The 17,900-nt window shown below is 38.9% G+C and overlaps 1 protein-coding gene across 1 annotated transcript; it reads right to left on the reverse strand.

Moving 5' to 3' along the window:
- Window positions 1–1,128: 1,128 nt before the first annotated feature.
- Window positions 1,129–15,866, reverse strand: LOC145457068 (serine hydrolase-like protein). The gene is made up of 11 exons (XM_080335228.1): window positions 15,699–15,866; window positions 13,463–13,612; window positions 13,237–13,350; window positions 13,136–13,177; window positions 12,633–12,652; window positions 12,492–12,566; window positions 12,323–12,429; window positions 8,987–9,066; window positions 6,086–6,200; window positions 1,895–1,985; window positions 1,129–1,426 (listed from the first exon to the last, which is right to left on the reverse strand). The coding sequence occupies exons 1-11, from the start codon at window positions 15,790–15,792 to the stop codon at window positions 1,286–1,288; spliced, it is 1,029 nt and encodes a 342-aa protein (XP_080191354.1). The 5' UTR covers window positions 15,793–15,866; the 3' UTR covers window positions 1,129–1,285.
- Window positions 15,867–17,900: the final 2,034 nt, after the last annotated feature.

The following is a 17,900-nucleotide window of genomic DNA, read 5'->3' on the forward strand; positions in this document are numbered from 1 at the left end:
CAGGGAGGCAAGGCAGATGTGCCTCACCTGTCGTCAGGATGAGTATAAAAGGAAATTGTGAAACCTTCAATGGTTAGGACACCAATTATTCTGGGTATTTTTATGGATATTCACCCAAAATCAGGGAATTTGCATGTTGTTAAAAATATAGCGCGAAATGAGAGGTGAGGCACGGGTCAAGCATCACCTGTGCTACCGCAATTCTATTGTCGCACTGATTCCGAAAATCGGCTTTGTTACCTATAATGACCAGGTTAGGCGCACATCAGAGATGAGCGGATTTGAGATTTCCATGTCCTAATCCAATCTCTTGCGGACCAGTGAACATTCCATTCCAAATTCCCCCTAAAATTAATTTCAACATGAATGTATATCGGAAATTCCATTTAATGATGCCTTTTGATACTAGATATTGAAGTTTACGAAGACCTGTTAAATAACACTAACTTCATTGTGATTGCTCGGTGTCCTTTGAAAGAAATGTGACTTTGCTATCTACTAGGCTCTATTTTACTGCCAAGAGCTGCTTAATTTAAGTTTGTTTAAAATTTTCCGTAGTTTTCACACATAACTTGTGCGAAACGAGCTGTTTGCTACTTTTTGACAGTTTCTTATAACACTCGTACCATTGTGACGAACGACTAGAGTAGAATATGAACTCTCTTCTACTTCAAATTAGTAGCGTTGTCTCTTTGCGTTTGCCTTCCAATAATTGAAAGTCCTACATCTCAGCTCAGTTGTAGAATCGATATTCGGCGACAACGTTTTTCGACACGGATTTTTCGGAATCTTGGACGAGATTTCCGGATATAGTCGGATGAAAATCTTCGTGTAGTTTCTCAGACACTCAACCTGTCGGACGGATTCGGATTTTCAAAAACCAATACCCGCTGATTACTGCTGCCCATTTCTACGCTATCTATCCGTTTTGCATTCGGCACGCAACATACACAATGTATTGCGCATGCCTCACTCAACATCTGCTGTATTTATTACCATCCACATGTCAAGGTGGTAAGTAATCTTAGTATGATTGGCAGACGTTATGAAGGCCTTTTCAATCCTATCTCTTCCTTTTATCGCAATTCTTGCGGTGGTGGATTGCTAAAATAGGCAATAACTGCTTGATTGATTCCGAGAAAAAGACATCATTTCATCCATTTCGCGCGATTCGTTATGGGCAATCAAACGACCATAATTTGTCTACGATGACAAATTATAAAAGTGACAAAATGAGAAAACTCGGTAATAGATTATTAAAATCGTAAGATTATAAATATCGGCGTCAAAGGTTGCTTGCTCCTTCATCTCCCGCTTTCGGAGTCGGAAGGGGGTGATCGCGGAAAAACTCGGAAATATGTCTAGCAGTCGCGTCCGGTGTGCATAAATGCAAGTGATGGTTACCTTCAGCCACGATGGTCTGAAACTGAAATGTTTATATATTTATTACATTTTTTCATTTGGTGTTGAGTGAAAATTTCTATCAATGCAGTGCCGTAACGGAGGCGATCGAAGGTCAGCAACGAAGCAATTATACTTCAGGAAGTACTTAAAGTAGGTTCGCCTACTTGCACTAATTAAGTGGTTATAATTTTACAATACTACTAAGCAGTTTTCAGTTCAAAACTAAGCCCAGAATACTTACTTCCTTAATTAGAAATTGCTACTTCGAATTGTACTACAGTAGGAATTTACGACGATACCTCTACTGCAATACCAATGATAACTACTTTGACCCAGTCTGCAGAGATGAGACATCCTCCAGAGCGGGCTACCGGCACCAAATTTAGGACCTTCCATTCACAGTTGCCTCGTCCCGATACTGGGACTTATCTATCTCGGGTACCACACCCCAACATTATTCAGCGGACATATATGTTTTACTTCAACTTACCGATCTAGAATTTTTCCTGTAGGTTTCAAATACTTGGTTCGCTTCTACTTTAAATCTCTCTCGGATGGCGGCGCTCATGCTCTCCTTCGCCCTGATGGAAGTTTACGAATGTGAAATCCAACTCTTCGGCATAATCTCTCTCAGGCGCGCAGCCAGCCACGAGAGAAGAAGGGAGAGGTGAAACAAAGGGGGGGGGGGGAGAGGAAGGATATTTTGAAAACAGAAAAGGTTCTAAATTCCGACAGATTAATCGGGTTTAATCTATGCACAAATGCGGATGCATCAAGGATCAGATAATCTTGTCTCTATACGCATAAACACACGCCAGTTACAGTATATAAAAATATGGATTTAGATAGATTGTATTCAATTCAGTACCGATATGTGAATAAGGACTCGCTCATGAAGACAAGCAAATCACAAACAAATTTTGGTGCACTATTGATGACTTTATGTGCGGGTATTATCTAGTACAGTGGTTCTCAACCTTTTTATCTTCGCGGACCCCTTTCGGAATGTCACGGACCTCGCGGACCCCCACCAAGTTTGACTTCAACTCGTGCAATCCAGTGTTGGGATGACTCGTGACTTTCGTGTGACTTGACCTGACTCGAGTCACTTTGCAAAAATGACTTGACTTGACTCGGCGCTTCAGAAATGTGGATTGACTCGTGACTCGGAGCAAAATTCACGAGTCAATTTCAAGTCATTAAGTAAACTGTGTCAATTAAATAACCATATCTTATGTATGTTCGGGTTGTTTGTGATAAGCCGGTGCCACTTGTGAAAGCAACCAGTCATTCGCTGATTGTACGTTTCACTGATTCTCCACTCTCCAGTGTCACATCACAAATAATTTGACCGCTCACGAAACAATCACAGCTTACGTTATCGTAGTAGCAATAGATCAATCTAATGGCAACGTGTATCTTTGTTTCTTAGACGGCTCAATGCTTACATTGCGGATGTGCTCACCTTTACCAACCCTCTTGTTTGATATAAATCGAATGAATATATAGTTTACGCGTTTATATTCTCACAGATGTGCAGTTGGGCAGTGTATTGTACCACATCAATTTCTTCAACTTCTCGAGGATTCGTATTCGATCTTCTATATTGGCCGATACAATCAGACTGTAGCATGAAACTATACAATTACACTCGTATTTTACTAGCAGTTCTACTTTTGCGTGAGTGCTGCAACATCGTTTTGCATGTATATTAAACTTTATATTCGTTATTTGATTAAAGATAAATGGGCAATTCATCTGTCCTTAATCCAGTTAGCAAAATGTAATGATTTTTCATCGTCACTCATACTTCGAAAATTCAATTTGACTTGAATCGTGACTTGACTCGTGACTTGACTTGACTTGACTCGACTTGACTCGAGTCACCTCCAAAAGACGAGTGACTTGACTTGACTCGAGTCACCTTTGAAAATCGATTGACTTGACTTGACTCGAGTCAAAATGCACAATGACTCGAGATGACTCGTGACTCGAAGGTAGTGACTTGATCCCAACACTGGTGCAATCGTCATCTCTGATTTGTGCAATAGGCCTAAACAAGCAGGAATGGGCGACTTAATATGATACTGCAAACTACCTACTAAAAGACGGACCTACAGGGCTCGTTCACTTTCGGACCAAAAACACATTTTCTCTGTAAGGCTGTAGTGAGTTTGGTCCGAAAGTGAACGAGCCCCGTCCTGGTCCAGTTTCGTCAAATTCCGATTTGATTATTAGGCTTCAAGTACTTCGGATATGCGACTATCTTACCCGTCAATCTATTCGATACACACTGACATAGTCTGTTTGATAACTGAAAGTAATTGAACTACTGTGGTGCAATTACTTGAAAGTTGGGATGTAGATGAAGCCATACAAGCAAGTCTAGTATAGCTAGCATCGGATTATCTATCGAACATTCGTATTATTTGAATATGTGAGTGGCGGTAATAAACTTCAATATTGCTTTCAGATCTACATTGATCGCAGTGGAATTTATAACTCCAACACTTTTCGTGTGCACCTTATCAAGAGTTAACGGCGCAGGAATGATTGTTAAATGTAGATCTGCTTCACATCTGTCTCTGTCTCTAAAATTGACCAATCCTTATTCATGCCGGCAGGAGTAGTTTCTATACAATCTTAAAATTGTCCATTAATATATAGGCTACCGCTAATTGTCCGTGTATATTATAATTTGATTTTCTGTCGTGTCTTTATTATGATTACCGGTACAGCTGATTTGCCTAGCGTTCCGTTTTATTATTGCATTGTTACGCTACACTTTGCCAATTTAGCTTTCGTTTGGATCTCTTTCCATAACCTAATCATGCTTCATATTGTGCCGAATACGCACACGAAAAGTCTACGAGTTACTAAATTCTACTGCAATGAATCTATTCTGAAAGCAATATTAGTATTTTGTCGACTATCTGTGCTTCTACTGCAAATCGTGTTAATAATGACGGATTTTGCCCAACGTTAGGACATTTTCTAAAGCGACCTTATGATTCAAATTTCATAAAGATCGATTGATTCATTCGTTTCAAAATTATGGGTGTATGACTGATTTTCCAATACGAGGGGAGGGGTGGGGTGCAGTGTAGTCTATTCCCTTACGCATGGCTGGACAATGCAAAATTATCAGATTATATATACCTGTCCTAATTTTTCACAAATACAGTCTTCAATTTGAAAAGTTCAATTTCTCGGCTTTTCAGTTTGCGCAAATATGGTTCAGCTGCGGAGGGAAATTATTGTATCAAAAGACCTTCAATCTCGATCAAACTGGCCTCCAAACCAGACGTAGGCGTGTTCTATGTGGTAGAATCATAGAATTCGGAGTAAGACTGTTAATTTACTAGTTAATAGTTTTTTTTTATGAAATCTGATGGTCCTATGGACATTCCATGAAGCGTTATTTGGAGTGTACAAGAATAGTACATTGAAGTCATACACGAAATTGTGAGAAGCTTGATTGTCACTAGTAGGTTGACTTGTGACGCTCGTTACTATGCAAAAGAACTTTCAGTAACTCAGTGAGTGAATCCGAGCGCTGCGTAACGTATCCGGCAAGATTATGATAAACGCTCTAAGCACCGCCGAGATCTCACCCCTTAGAGACGTTACAAATGCATGGTCTTCATAGTCGCCCGCAATGGCGAGGAAGTTGCCTTAGAGCTAGAAGCGCATATGATATAAAGCGCAGAGTATGCATGTCAATCGGGCAACATCTCGAGAAAGTGACCGGGCAACATTCGGCCAAATGATTACTGTAGGCATAGCGATAAATAGTCACAAAATGACTTTTCTTGAAAATAAAATCATACTATTCATGTAGAGCTCGGGTTGACTTCTATTATTTCAAATCGAATTCTGCAACTGCATTTCTTGAAATATATGTGGTCGTGTCTTGAAAATTTGCGCCTTTGATTTGATATGAACGAGTGCCGAAAATCCATTTGCACAAATATATGTGGTGGCGAATGTAATAATAGCACATAACGCTTCCGACGACGCAAATGGGTATAATCGCAACAAATATGGCACCAAAATTGACAAACACATTTTTAATGAATATATACCGTCAAGCCTGGTCTCGTCTATCCAGCATTCTATCTTGAAGTTATCATGGAAAAAAAGGCTATGTATATCACAGGAGAGAAACGATTTTTGTAAACATTTCGAAGTTGCCGTGATTGACCTTACTCATCCAACTTTTTTTCCCCAATTCCCAACAAAACATTTCTAAACAGCAAAATGTTTGTATCAGTAGGCTAATGGCAATTAAAATGAGTCTGCACAGTGTAGGATATTTCATCTCAGATGGCCATTCTGTTAATGTGAGCTCTGTAGTTTTACTAGTGATGAAGCGAAACTGCCTCGTGATTTTCTGAATTTAAAACAAAATTAGTTTATCAATTATTTTGAGGCTTTGCGGACCCCCAGGGGTCCGCGGACCCCCGGTTGAGAACCGCTGATCTAGTATGATGAATGGTTAATTATAGCGTGTATGGCGTGAAGAAGCAATATGAACAACATGCGAATGCATTCAAAATAAAGGATAAGCAGATTACTCTCTCCTAGAGAACAATTATGGATTTTAAAAGGACGAAGAGTCGAGCTTGGAAAGGGGGTGGAGTTGTCTCTGATTCTACCCCCTGGTCTCTATGATACTCACATTATAATGAGAACATCCGCCGAGATATTCGCCACCACCGCCAGAGCCGACTCCATCGTTCTTTCCATCGCATCTTTGAATAAATGGCGCAAATCTCTTCGGAACGTGAACGAGCCTGTGATACGTTGAAGGTTACGCCCAGCCGCGGGATTTTAAGCTACCGTATATATAGATTTCAAAGCATCTGTAACAAAGTTATCCCACTTTTTCGGAGTGGTATAATAGCTTAGTAGCTTTCACTTTTCCTTCAACGGCTTAGAAGATAAGCTACTTTAGAGGTAGCCAATAACGACGAACTTCTACTTTATTTTTAGTACTCCAGCAGGGTTGTAGTGACTCGACTAGAGTCAGACTAGAGTCACAATTTTTCGTTGGCTCGAGTTCTTTTTCTAAAAATGGAAAATGACATGACCTGAGTCACTTTGTGTATTGACTATACTTGGACTCGAATCATTGCGCAGGACTCAACCAAGTCTCGTATATCAGGACCGATACTTGAAATAAAGGCCCACAAAATACATTTCTGTTTGAATAAACATAAAAATGAGTATATTATAAATGTGAGGCCCCATCACCAAAGAGTTTCAAAAAAGTCAGTTGGACCCGAATTTAACTCGATAATGGACGGTGAACGCAATGAGTTGGACTCGGACTCTAGTCTCAAGACTATGAATCTGAGTACCACTTTACTTGTGGTCAGTTGAAAATGACCCGACTTGACTCGAGTCGAAACGATGAAAAGAAAATTGACATGTGACTCGGATCCGTGTCACTTGGTCACTACCCGGTACTCCAGTAGGTTTTGCCAACAGTTTTTAGCCAAAATTACTTGATTTTTATAATTCGGATTTTGTAAGGTAGAAAGTAGCTTTGAGGTATGTTTGCATCACTTTATGAGTGAAATTGCCGCACCGGCCGGGCAAAACCGCCCCTCACAGATTGCACCGATTCGTGGTGTCATCAGTCACCACCGATTCACTGCCAAGACTACGTGACTCCACCCTAAAGTAAATCAACTGTTATTTATTACTTGAGCACTTTCATTTTCTACTTCTAGTGTGAGTAAATTTGAAATGTCTTGGAAGTGATTACTTGTACTTGCAATCGAGTGTAAATTTACCACATTGGATACTTTTTACTTTTCAACGTATGACAAGTCAAAGACGAGTTTGCGAGTGAAATCGTCACAATGACATTACGGTACAGTCGAATATAGTCCTGAAATTGCCTTCATTTGTGGCGGCATTAAGCATCCAGCTATGGCTGCAGAAATAAATTCCGCGGGGCTGTGGGTTGTGGAAAACAGTTGAGCATAAAAGTCTCTCCCAATCTACCACCAGAGGTGATCAAAGTAGTCAGTGTTGTTAATGAAGTAGAAATAAAGAAATGAGGTAAATCTCTACTCAGTTACAAGCTAAGTAGAGATTTCCATCACATTACGAAACTACTTCAAGTTGAAGCCGTTAGTAGGGCTGTTCAAAAATGACTTTTTTCCAAATTTTACTGGCTACTTGATAGAATTGTTACGATATCTAAAAAAACGCTGCACACCAATGTTGGCTCAATTCCAAACTAAAGTGGCATTGCTTTAAAAGAAAGTTTTGGATTTATAAAATTAAATAGGCTTTTCGAAGTACACAACTTCAATATTGCAGCAAACTATACGTTCATATTGCCATGTCGTCGGCAATATGAACGTATTGTTTGCTGCAAAATTTATAAAATTAAAATAATTTTTTTTTCAAATTTTACTGGCCACCTCATGAAATTGTTAGATTGTCTGAAGAAACGATGCACAACAAATTTGACTCAATTCGAACCAGCAACAATGAGATTATTGATGTTCAAACTTAGAGATCCCGAATCATAGTATTAACGGTGGGTAGACCTATACTGAATAATTAGAGAATTTTCCTCCGTAAATACAATTTTCTCAAAATTCAAAATTTTGTACTATAACAACTTCGCTTGTAGGACTACTGGTTGAAATCGAGCAAAATTTGATGTGCATAGCTTTTTCGGACAACCCAACAATTTCATGGACAGCCAGTAAAATTTGAAGTTTTTAGATTTATCGTTATTAAATAAATCCAAAACTTTTTTCTCTTAAATCAATGCCTCTATAGGTTGAAATTCCACCAAATTGATGTGCAGCATTTTTTTAATCAACCTAACAATTTTATCAATTAGCCAGTACAATTTATTAAAAAAGTCATTTTCAAACAGCCCTATTTTTAGTTAAAGGTCTAAAACTACTTCAGTAAGCAGTTTTGAAAAGTAGAATCGGTCGAAGTGTCGCATCTCGCACACATAGTAAATCGGAAAAGGTTACTTCAGAAATTACAAAATGTATTTTCGTGCCAACGACAAAATCGATATTAACTCCACTACTAGAGCGATTTTCGAATATATGTGCTGCTACCGTGTATCATGATAGCAGGGCCATTTCGCCCAGATAATATAATAATTTCACACACAAAAGTGATACAAATCAATCCCAAAACTGCTTTCTACTGAACAAAAGCGAAAGCGTAAAAAGTATGTAGAACTGTTAGGGGAGCTGAAAGTACTCTAAAAGCAAAACCTACAAAAGAGTAGAAGCACATTGAAATCGACCACCTACGCAAACTACCCAATTGCTTTTCAAGTCGGTCGTTTTCCACTCTGCTCCTCGCTTAGGAATGTCTTTAAAATCACTACTTCTACTTGCAGAGTGGATATTAAAGACATTACTCATAATCCTAATTGACTGGCAATACTTCAAACACCTCCATCTTTAACAACATTGGCAAAAATAAGCAGTCAAGTATTATGGCTACTCTCACAGAGTCAGTTTTAGTTGTTAAAGAGATTCCAGTCACGGGGTGAATCAACAACATGCAGGACGATACTCAAACTCACCGTTCTCCAATTCCTTCATTCCCCTTTCCAGAAGAATTTCAACGGCTTCGTCATCCAGACCTTTATTGGCGACTTTCAATCTGCGATATTATCACCGGTACCTTGATACGATTATAATTCTAGCGCCAAGCTTTACAAGCAGCATGTGTGAGATGGAAATGTGTACGGACTCATTCATTCACGTGGGTAAAGAAATCTCTAGCATACCAGTAGCCACTGCAACAAAGAAAAGCAACATGTAACGCTACAGGCAACCTACTGCCAATGAGCTACGGTGGAGGGGGTTTTAATGGTAGCTCGTAGCATGCAATTCTTTTAGCGAATTACCTATTCAAAACAGCATTGCGGAGTTATGAAGGACTTCCCGAACGATCAGTTTTTTCTGGAAACAAATGACACCAATTCCATGAAAAAAACCTGCTTTATGTGATGGTGGTATTATTGTGTACAGCAAGGGGTGTGTGTGCGTGGTCGGAAGTGAAAGCAGTCGAAACCTTGACATGCAGATTGCAGTGTTGGGATGACTCGAGTCATGACTTGACTCGAGTCAACATTTTTGTATGACTTGACTTGAGTCATTTTGCAAAATGACTTGACTTGACGCTTCAAAAATGTCAATTGACTCGTGACTCGGAGCAAAAGTTACGAGTCAATTTCAAGTCATCAACTAAAGACTAAACGGTGTCGATTAAATAACCCTATCTTATGTATGTTCGGATTGTTCGCGATACGCCGATGTCACTTGTGAGGGCAACCAGTCATTTACTGATTGCAAATTGACCGCGAATGAAACAATCACAGTTTCCGTTGTCGTAGTAGTAGTAGTAGATTAATTCAATAGCAACGCATCTTTGTTTCTCGGTGCTCAGTACGCAGTGCTCACCTTTACCAATCCTCTTGTATAATTTAAATCGAACGAACATCGTTCATGCTTTTATATTCTTGTAGATGGGTAGTGTAGGCCACTGTAACATATCATTTTGTACGATTTCTCGCGGCTTTGTATTCAATCCTCTATTTTGGTTGACAATAACAGACTGTAGCATGTAGCTATACGCAGCAGTTACTCAAGTATTTTATTAGCAGTTCTAAGTGTGCGTGAGCGATACAACGCCTTTTTGCATGTATATTTACCTTTATATTTGTAATTTGATGCTACATAAATGTCCAATTAATCTGTCTTTCATCCAGTTAGCAAAATTGAATGACTTTGCATTAGCGTTGGGACCCCGAGAAATCCCGATCCCGGGATTCGAAGCAATCCCGATCCCGGGATTAATCCCAATGAAATCCCGGGATTTGTAAACAGCATCTACCAAGGCTTACGTAGCGCCATATCTCTTATTTTGGTAATAAAGCAGTGTCACAAATTCGGCTGATTGTCTAAAACAGTGGTCTCAAACATGCGGCCCGCGAGAACATTTTCTGCAGCCTGCGTCACAGCGTCAGCATTTTGAAATTTCAAGTATTCGCCAATATTTAACTGGAAATTTCTTATTTCGGATTTGACAACTTAAAATTCACTCTAAAGCCACTCCAAACACCCGAATCGCTCTCACGTGTCATACGTCCGATAGCTGCGAACTTTTGGCGCGACAGTTTTTACGTTGATACGATGCAATTGTCGTCTTGTATGGTGTCTAACAGTGTTGGGATCAGGTCACTACCTACGAGTCACGAGTCATTTCGAGTCATTGCACATTTCGACTCGAGTCAAGTCAAGTCAATCGATTTTCAAAGGTGACTCGAGTCAAGTCAACTATCTCGATTTTGGAGGTGACTCGAGTCAAGTCGAGTCAAGTTAAGCCAAGTCAAGTCACGAGTCAAGTCACAATTCAAGTCAAGTAGCCTTTTCGAAGTATGAAGCATGATAACGTGATTGCATTTTGCTAGCTCTCTGAAATACAGATGGAGTGGTCATTGATATTGAACCGATGAACAAATATAGAGTTATATATACAACACGCAAGAAGGCGCTGTATCGCTAACTATAAACCTCAGTTTATAGTTACCAGCCAAGATAGTGAATAGATACCAATTGATAAGATGCAATACATTACCCATTTACAAATCGGTATGATACAATTCGAGCCTACGCCAATGGTTGAGGACTATATAAACTATATTCGAATTCAGTTTCAATAAAACAATAGGTTTGGTTAAGGTGAAAACAGAGAACAGGGTTTACTTTACTATATTAGTTTATGACAACGTAAGCTGATGTAAGCTTCGATCACTTCGTTTGCGGTCAATTTATTTGTGACAGAACAATGGAGGCTCAGTATAACGCACGATCATTAAATGATTGGTCGCTCTCACGGGTTACACCATCGTTTGGCGAACAATCCGAATATATGTAAGATACAGTGATTATGATCGACAGCGATTACTTGATGACTTGAAATTGACTCGTGCATTTTGCGATTCAATCCACATTTGTGATAGGCCGAGTAAGGCCAAGTCAAGTCATTTTAGCAAAATGACTCGAGTCAAGTCAAGTCATACAAAAAAGGTGATTCGAATCGGACTCGAGTCAAGTCATGACTCGAGTCATCCCAACACTGGTGTCTAACTGTCTATAACTCATTATTTCGACAACTTATGCCAAGCACAAAAATATTTTTTAATAAAATATTCAAAAATATGACTTTTTCGTGGCAAACGGGAATATTACAATAGTGAATCACATTTACACAATGTGTATGGACTGCCAGTCTGTGCAAGGTTTGTCAAATAAGGCCTATACTTGGAAATACATATTGTACCTCTATTTTATGCTCGGCCCGCCGCGTCATCAGAAACTACGGAATTGGCCCGCGAGCAAGTTTGAGTTTGAGACCCGTGGCCGAGACGATGATACTCTTGCTGCTCTTATGTTTTGGGTCAATAATACAAGGAATAAATGTTGCATGTATAGCTTGTATGTGTATTTTAATACTTTTCCAATCCCGGGAAATCCCGGGATTGAGAAGCGAGAATCGCGGGAAAATCCCGATCCCGGGATTTCAAATTTGATCCCGAAGTCCCAACCCTACTTTGCATCATCATTCATACTTCGAAAATCCAATTTGACTTGACTTGACTTGACTCGAGTCACCTCCGAAAAACGAGTGACTTGACTTGACTCGAGTCACCTTCGAAAATCGATTGACTTGACTTGACTCGAGTCAAAATGTGCAATGACTTGAGATGACTCATGACTCGAAGGTAGTGACTTGATCCCAACACTGGCAGATTGTGCAAGCTTCCACATACGACTCTGGCGACAATACAAGCTTAAGACGAGATTAACCACAAGGTGGCAGACCTAACTAAGTAACAGGAACCGCAACATACCTTTGCTTTGCTTGCTCATAGGAATACTGCTTTTCCGGTCGGTCGGCAGCATTCTCAAACGCAAGATACGAATCTATACACGACCGCAATGAAACTACCAAGTCTTCCTTTGAAAAGATCGCGATGATTCAAATCAAACAAAATAGTTAAAGCAAAGGATAGCCGACACCTTCATTCTGAACCAGGTTCCCATGGTATCGATGACCACCAACCTATGAACTATTTCCGGGTAGAGACCGCCAAACTAAAAAAAAGTCAAGGAAGATTAGTAAAAGGGATATACTAGATATTTCCTTCAAAATCAACATACATGAGCTCCTATGTTGCCACCTGTAATAAAAGAGCTATAGTTATTTGTAGTTGTAGTATCAGTATTGTTTCTTTTTCAGTTGCAGGAATGATCTTAACACGCATCTACTAGAAAACCCTCTAGAAAACTTATGTGGCCTGATAATTGTCAGCCTACACTTTATCTTGTCTGTCAATTAAGAAACTGCTGTTTTCCACCATCAGGAGTTTGTAAAATTCAACTCATTAGTGTCTGCTTCAGGTAATGTGTCAGCAGTTTCCTGATACATTGCTTATCAATTACACTGTCTCTCTCTCTTGTCCAGTAGAATGCCTCACAGTCGCAATACTGACATACTTTTTACGTTTTATGCCAAGTTCCCAAAATTTTCTCTACCAAATTACTTTCAATTTGAAGTAGCTGTAGTAATGTAGGTACATGTAGATTTTAATTTCATGGTCATACTAGGCTAGCAAGCGCCAAAATTCACCCAAATCGAGCTGTATAATATACTCATTACTCACCCATGCTGTGTCCCACAATGGAAACACCCTTGAACTTGAAGTCTGAATGGATGCAGCAATGATATACCAAAGGCAATCAATTAAAAAACGAATCCACTTACAGTCGATAACTCTTTTAATTGCCGAACAATACGCAATCGTGTAATAAAACATTCCAGATGGAAAATGTGATGATAAGCCATGTCCTGGTGTGTCAAACGCTACATAGAAGTTATCTGAAATGGGAAATTGACCCTTAGAAATCTCAGACTATCTCCAAGATCAACACAGTCTGCGAAAGTATTGGTCTAAATACGAAACTACTGTGATAATAAAGCAGTTTCTTACCTTTTGGTAAAAGAGGAATCAACTTATCAAAAGTGTTGCAGTTGTCAAGCCAACCGTGAAGGCATAATACTGGTGGATTTTTTTCATCTCCCCACGTTTTCCCCGCAATACATCCCCACGGAACTTGAACTAGAAAGTCTTTAGTCAAGCCTGAAAATGCACAGAGTACATTATAAGCTTATAAGAATTCCTTAGCACCAACCAATACATCTTGTATTTTTTATTATATCATCAATACCAAGATCCCTTATTCACTGGATTTCATTTCCATCATGGAAATTCCATGTACTTTTTCGATATGCCAGATTCCATGAGCAGCGAAACCACAGCCTGCAGACAATACAGCCTTCGAATACTCTTGACTGCCATCATTATTTCTATGACTAGCATCTAACAATACAATGTCGCTACAATCATACATAAATTTATTTAAACAATAAGTTGTCCGCAGGTTGAATTTTGATGTACCGGTACACTACAAAAAATAATAAGACAATTTTGGTCTTATTGTCTTAAAGTGACTTTTTATGAAAAAATGTCTTAAAGACCAATCGGTCTAAAAGACTAATCGGTCTTAACAAGAATTTTTCGTCTCAAAATTAAGACCGAAATTGCTTGAAAATAAGACTTTTTTTTTATAAAAATTCACTTTAAGAATTTTTCGTCTCAAAATTAAGACCGATATTGCTTGAAAATAAGACCGTTGTCGCTTAAAATCAAGAGACAAATTACATCAAAATACTCCGAGTGCTTTGAGGGTGTATTCACATGTCAGTGTTAGGCTCTGCTCTCATTGTACATTCCACTTACCACTTTGTATACAATCCTCAAAACAATATATATTTGAATTAGAGTATATAATAGTATTTGTGGTGGGTGTGACATGCCACCACCATTGTGTCAGTGAAAAGTGACAAGGTACAGTACTTTGAATTCTTGTTCTGGCGCAAATGCATTCTGCTTATGACTTATTTGAAGTGTGACATGTGACCAGCGAGAAATGGACAAACATGGCACCACCAAATACGTTTTGGCTCTCTGCTCTCAAGGCACCGCTAGATTGTATTTGCAATGACCTTTGATGGATCAAAATTTGTCAAAGAAAGCTAATTACGTCTTGTGCTCCTGGCTCATGACAGTTTACCATTCTGATTTATAAGACGACGGACCATGATGTTTCTTGATTAGCAAAATTTGTCTTAAAAACAAGACCGGAAAAACTGATACATCAAAAACTGTCCCAATAAGCACAATGTGTCTTTTAAGAAGTGTTTATTGATCGGTTTTAAGACCGAATATTCTTGATAATTCAATGTGGTCTTAAGTTTGATCAGTCCTAATTTTAAGACCGAATAATCTTGACAATTGAATATGGTCTTATAAAGCTGAATCAGTCTTAATTTTGAGACCGAATAATCTTGACAATTTAATATGGTCTTAAAAAGTTTGATCAGTCTTAATTTTAAGACAAAATAATATTGACAATTCAATATGGTCTTATAAAGCTGAATCAGTCTTAATTTTAAGACAAAATAATCTTGACAATTCAATATGGTCTTAAAAAGTTTGATCAGTCTTAATTTTAGGACAGAATAATCTTGACAATTCAATATGGTCTTATAAAGCTGAATCAGTCTTAATTTCAAGACCGAATAATCTCTACAATTTAAAATGGTCTTGAAAAGCTGAATCAGTCTCAATTTTAAGACTTCATTTCATCAGTAAGACTACATTTGCTGAAAATGAGAGCAAATCTTCTCAATGTCTTAAATTTGAGACCAAAATTACGAATTATTTTTTGTAGTGTATCCGATATATCATAGATTTAACCGATCTTGATTCTTGAGCAATATGTGACATTGAAAAATGAATTTGAGAACAACAATAATGGAGGATAGTTTTGGAATAACAATAAATATATTTTGCGGACTTTTTCAATAAGCCTATATGGTACTATAACTCCAATGGTCGAACTGGAGTTATTGATAATATCGAAGACTGAATATTAGGCCTACATCAGACAGATTCTATTCTTCAGGGTCAGGGAGTCTTTCCTATTTATTGCAACATAAGAGTAATAATTTGAAACTTGCGACTCTACAAAATTTTATTTCACGAATACAAAAAAAAATGATACAACGGAATTTAACGAGCAATTACTGGCTTTTTAGGTAAGTACCGCACCACTGACAGGGGATTTATGAAAGTGTCAATATTTCAATACTTCGATACTTACCTCGGGTGGTGGTGCCGACGTATCTGGTATCGTTAGAGGACATTCTCCTAATAAACGCCAAAAAGTATTTCGAAAAATTGATCTTCGATCCCATTCACAAATTACATTCACAAATGCACTTCTATGTTAGTGTTTACATTTACGAGCGACCCCGCTTGCAAAGAGCCATAAATAAGACAATAAAATTGCAAAAAAAATGAAATAATTATAAAAAACACATTCCTCTGTGTGCATATCCAAAGCTAATATTCGATACTACGGTCATTTTCGAATTTCAATATAATTAATCAGAGATAGAGAGTAGAAACACTACCGCCCAGGCGGCCGGGTTCGATTTCGCGTCGGAGGTTATTCTGGACTCCTCTTCCCCCGAGTCGCTATTCTTTTGGCGACAAAAAAGGCCCACAAAAAGACCCGATGAAAGATCGCATTCACAAAGAATGGTAAGAGCAAGAAAGAGCAGCGGAAAAGAGACTAACATCGAAAAAGGAACCGTGATATCGGGCACTAGGCCGAGGTGGATGTAAGTTTAAGAGACCGCAACTGCAACCACAACTGGTCGTTAGGAATCCTCCTATCGGTTCATTACATCGCATCGTGTCTTATCGCATTGTTCTTTGTGTGTGGGTGTGTAATCTGACGATTATTATTGATATTTTCGTTTCCCAAATTCCAGACATTTTTTCGCGCCCTCTAGCGACATGAAAATGAAAATGAAGTAAGAACTACGAACACAAATGACCTCACACTAGCAATGCTTTGCCTCCATATGTTATTAAAATTTTATCAAATCAATGCACCACAAGATTGCGATGTAATGCAAAAATAGGAGGGTACCGAAACGAGTAGTCTTTTAATCTGACACCATTCTTGGCCCACAGCATGTAAATAAGAGGCATGCACTGCTCACTGGATAAAAGAAAGGATCACGTAAAAGTAAGCGACAAAATGAATGCCGCATGCTTCTCCAGGTGAGGTCGATATATCACGTCGTGGTCTGGTAATCTTGAAGGCTGACTAGAATCGATTGCATACAGGAGTGATAAAAATTGCTATTAAACCGAACTGGACTGAAGTGGATTTTTAACATATAGGTCGTGAATTAACTAGGCTATTGCGCCATCTCTATAATTGGAACTCTGGCGATTGCTAAGGGTCGGTATTTTCATTTGGTCTGCAACACACTTCTTCTCGGGCCGGACGAAATTATCAGCCCCTCCAGCTTTGACAGCCATATGCTATACTTGGGTTTCCATATTTCAGAATCTCCCTATCGCCCACTAGCGGGGTGTACAATGAGTAATGAACATAATGTGTTCTAAGAGTGTTACCATCAGAGGTGGTCAAAGTAGTCACCGTCGCTACTCAAGTAGAAGTAGAAGTAACGCCGGAATTTCTACTCAATTAGATGTAGGAGTGGTGGTTCAAAAGTAAGTAAGTAGGTAGGTATTATACGCTTATTTTGCCTACAAAACTAAAAACTGTCAAGTAGAAGTAGAAGTAGTCTAAAATCCTAACTACTTAGTAGTGTGAGTAGGAAAAATCTACTTCAAGTACTTCAAAAAGTAGAAGTACTTCGTAACTGACCACCTCTGGTTACCATACGTCCTCATTTAGGAGGATTTGCCCTCCATTTTCCAGGTTTTTGAAAAAGGCTCCTCCGAGGACGCCTAAATGCCCTCCTTTTTGGCAATTCGTCCTCATTAACAGCTTTTAGAGCTAAGATAATGGATAGATTCGAGTGAAATTGTGCATAAATGACGGAAAATAAGATATTCGTGGTTCAACGAAAGCGACGACCTTTTTATTTAGTCAACACCACTAATTTAAGTAATAAGTGTGTAAAATGGGAGTCGAACGACAGTGATGACCCTTTTTTAGTCAACCAACCATGATGTTTGGAAAAATTTACTATTTTTCCGGATTTTACACCATTTGTAAGTCTGAAAATTTTGAAAAAGTGTCCTCCTTTCCCAACTCCAAAATATGGTAACCCCACATTAGCAAAGCTTTGCCTATCGACTGTATACAGGAGGGGAGTGGAACATAGGTCCCGAAATCAGCCATATCTAATGTGAGCTCTGGTGATTGCTAGGATCTGCAACATATTTCTTCGCGGGTCGGATGAAACCGTCTGGCGAGCCGTATCCGGTCGTGTGGTTCACAGTCCTGTAATACTGTTAGAACGGGGCAGTTATCTGG

This window comes from Botryllus schlosseri, chromosome 15 (genome assembly GCF_051294905.1).
Source record: "Botryllus schlosseri isolate E-star chromosome 15, Bs_hap1, whole genome shotgun sequence".
Lineage (NCBI taxonomy): Eukaryota > Metazoa > Chordata > Ascidiacea > Stolidobranchia > Styelidae > Botryllus > Botryllus schlosseri.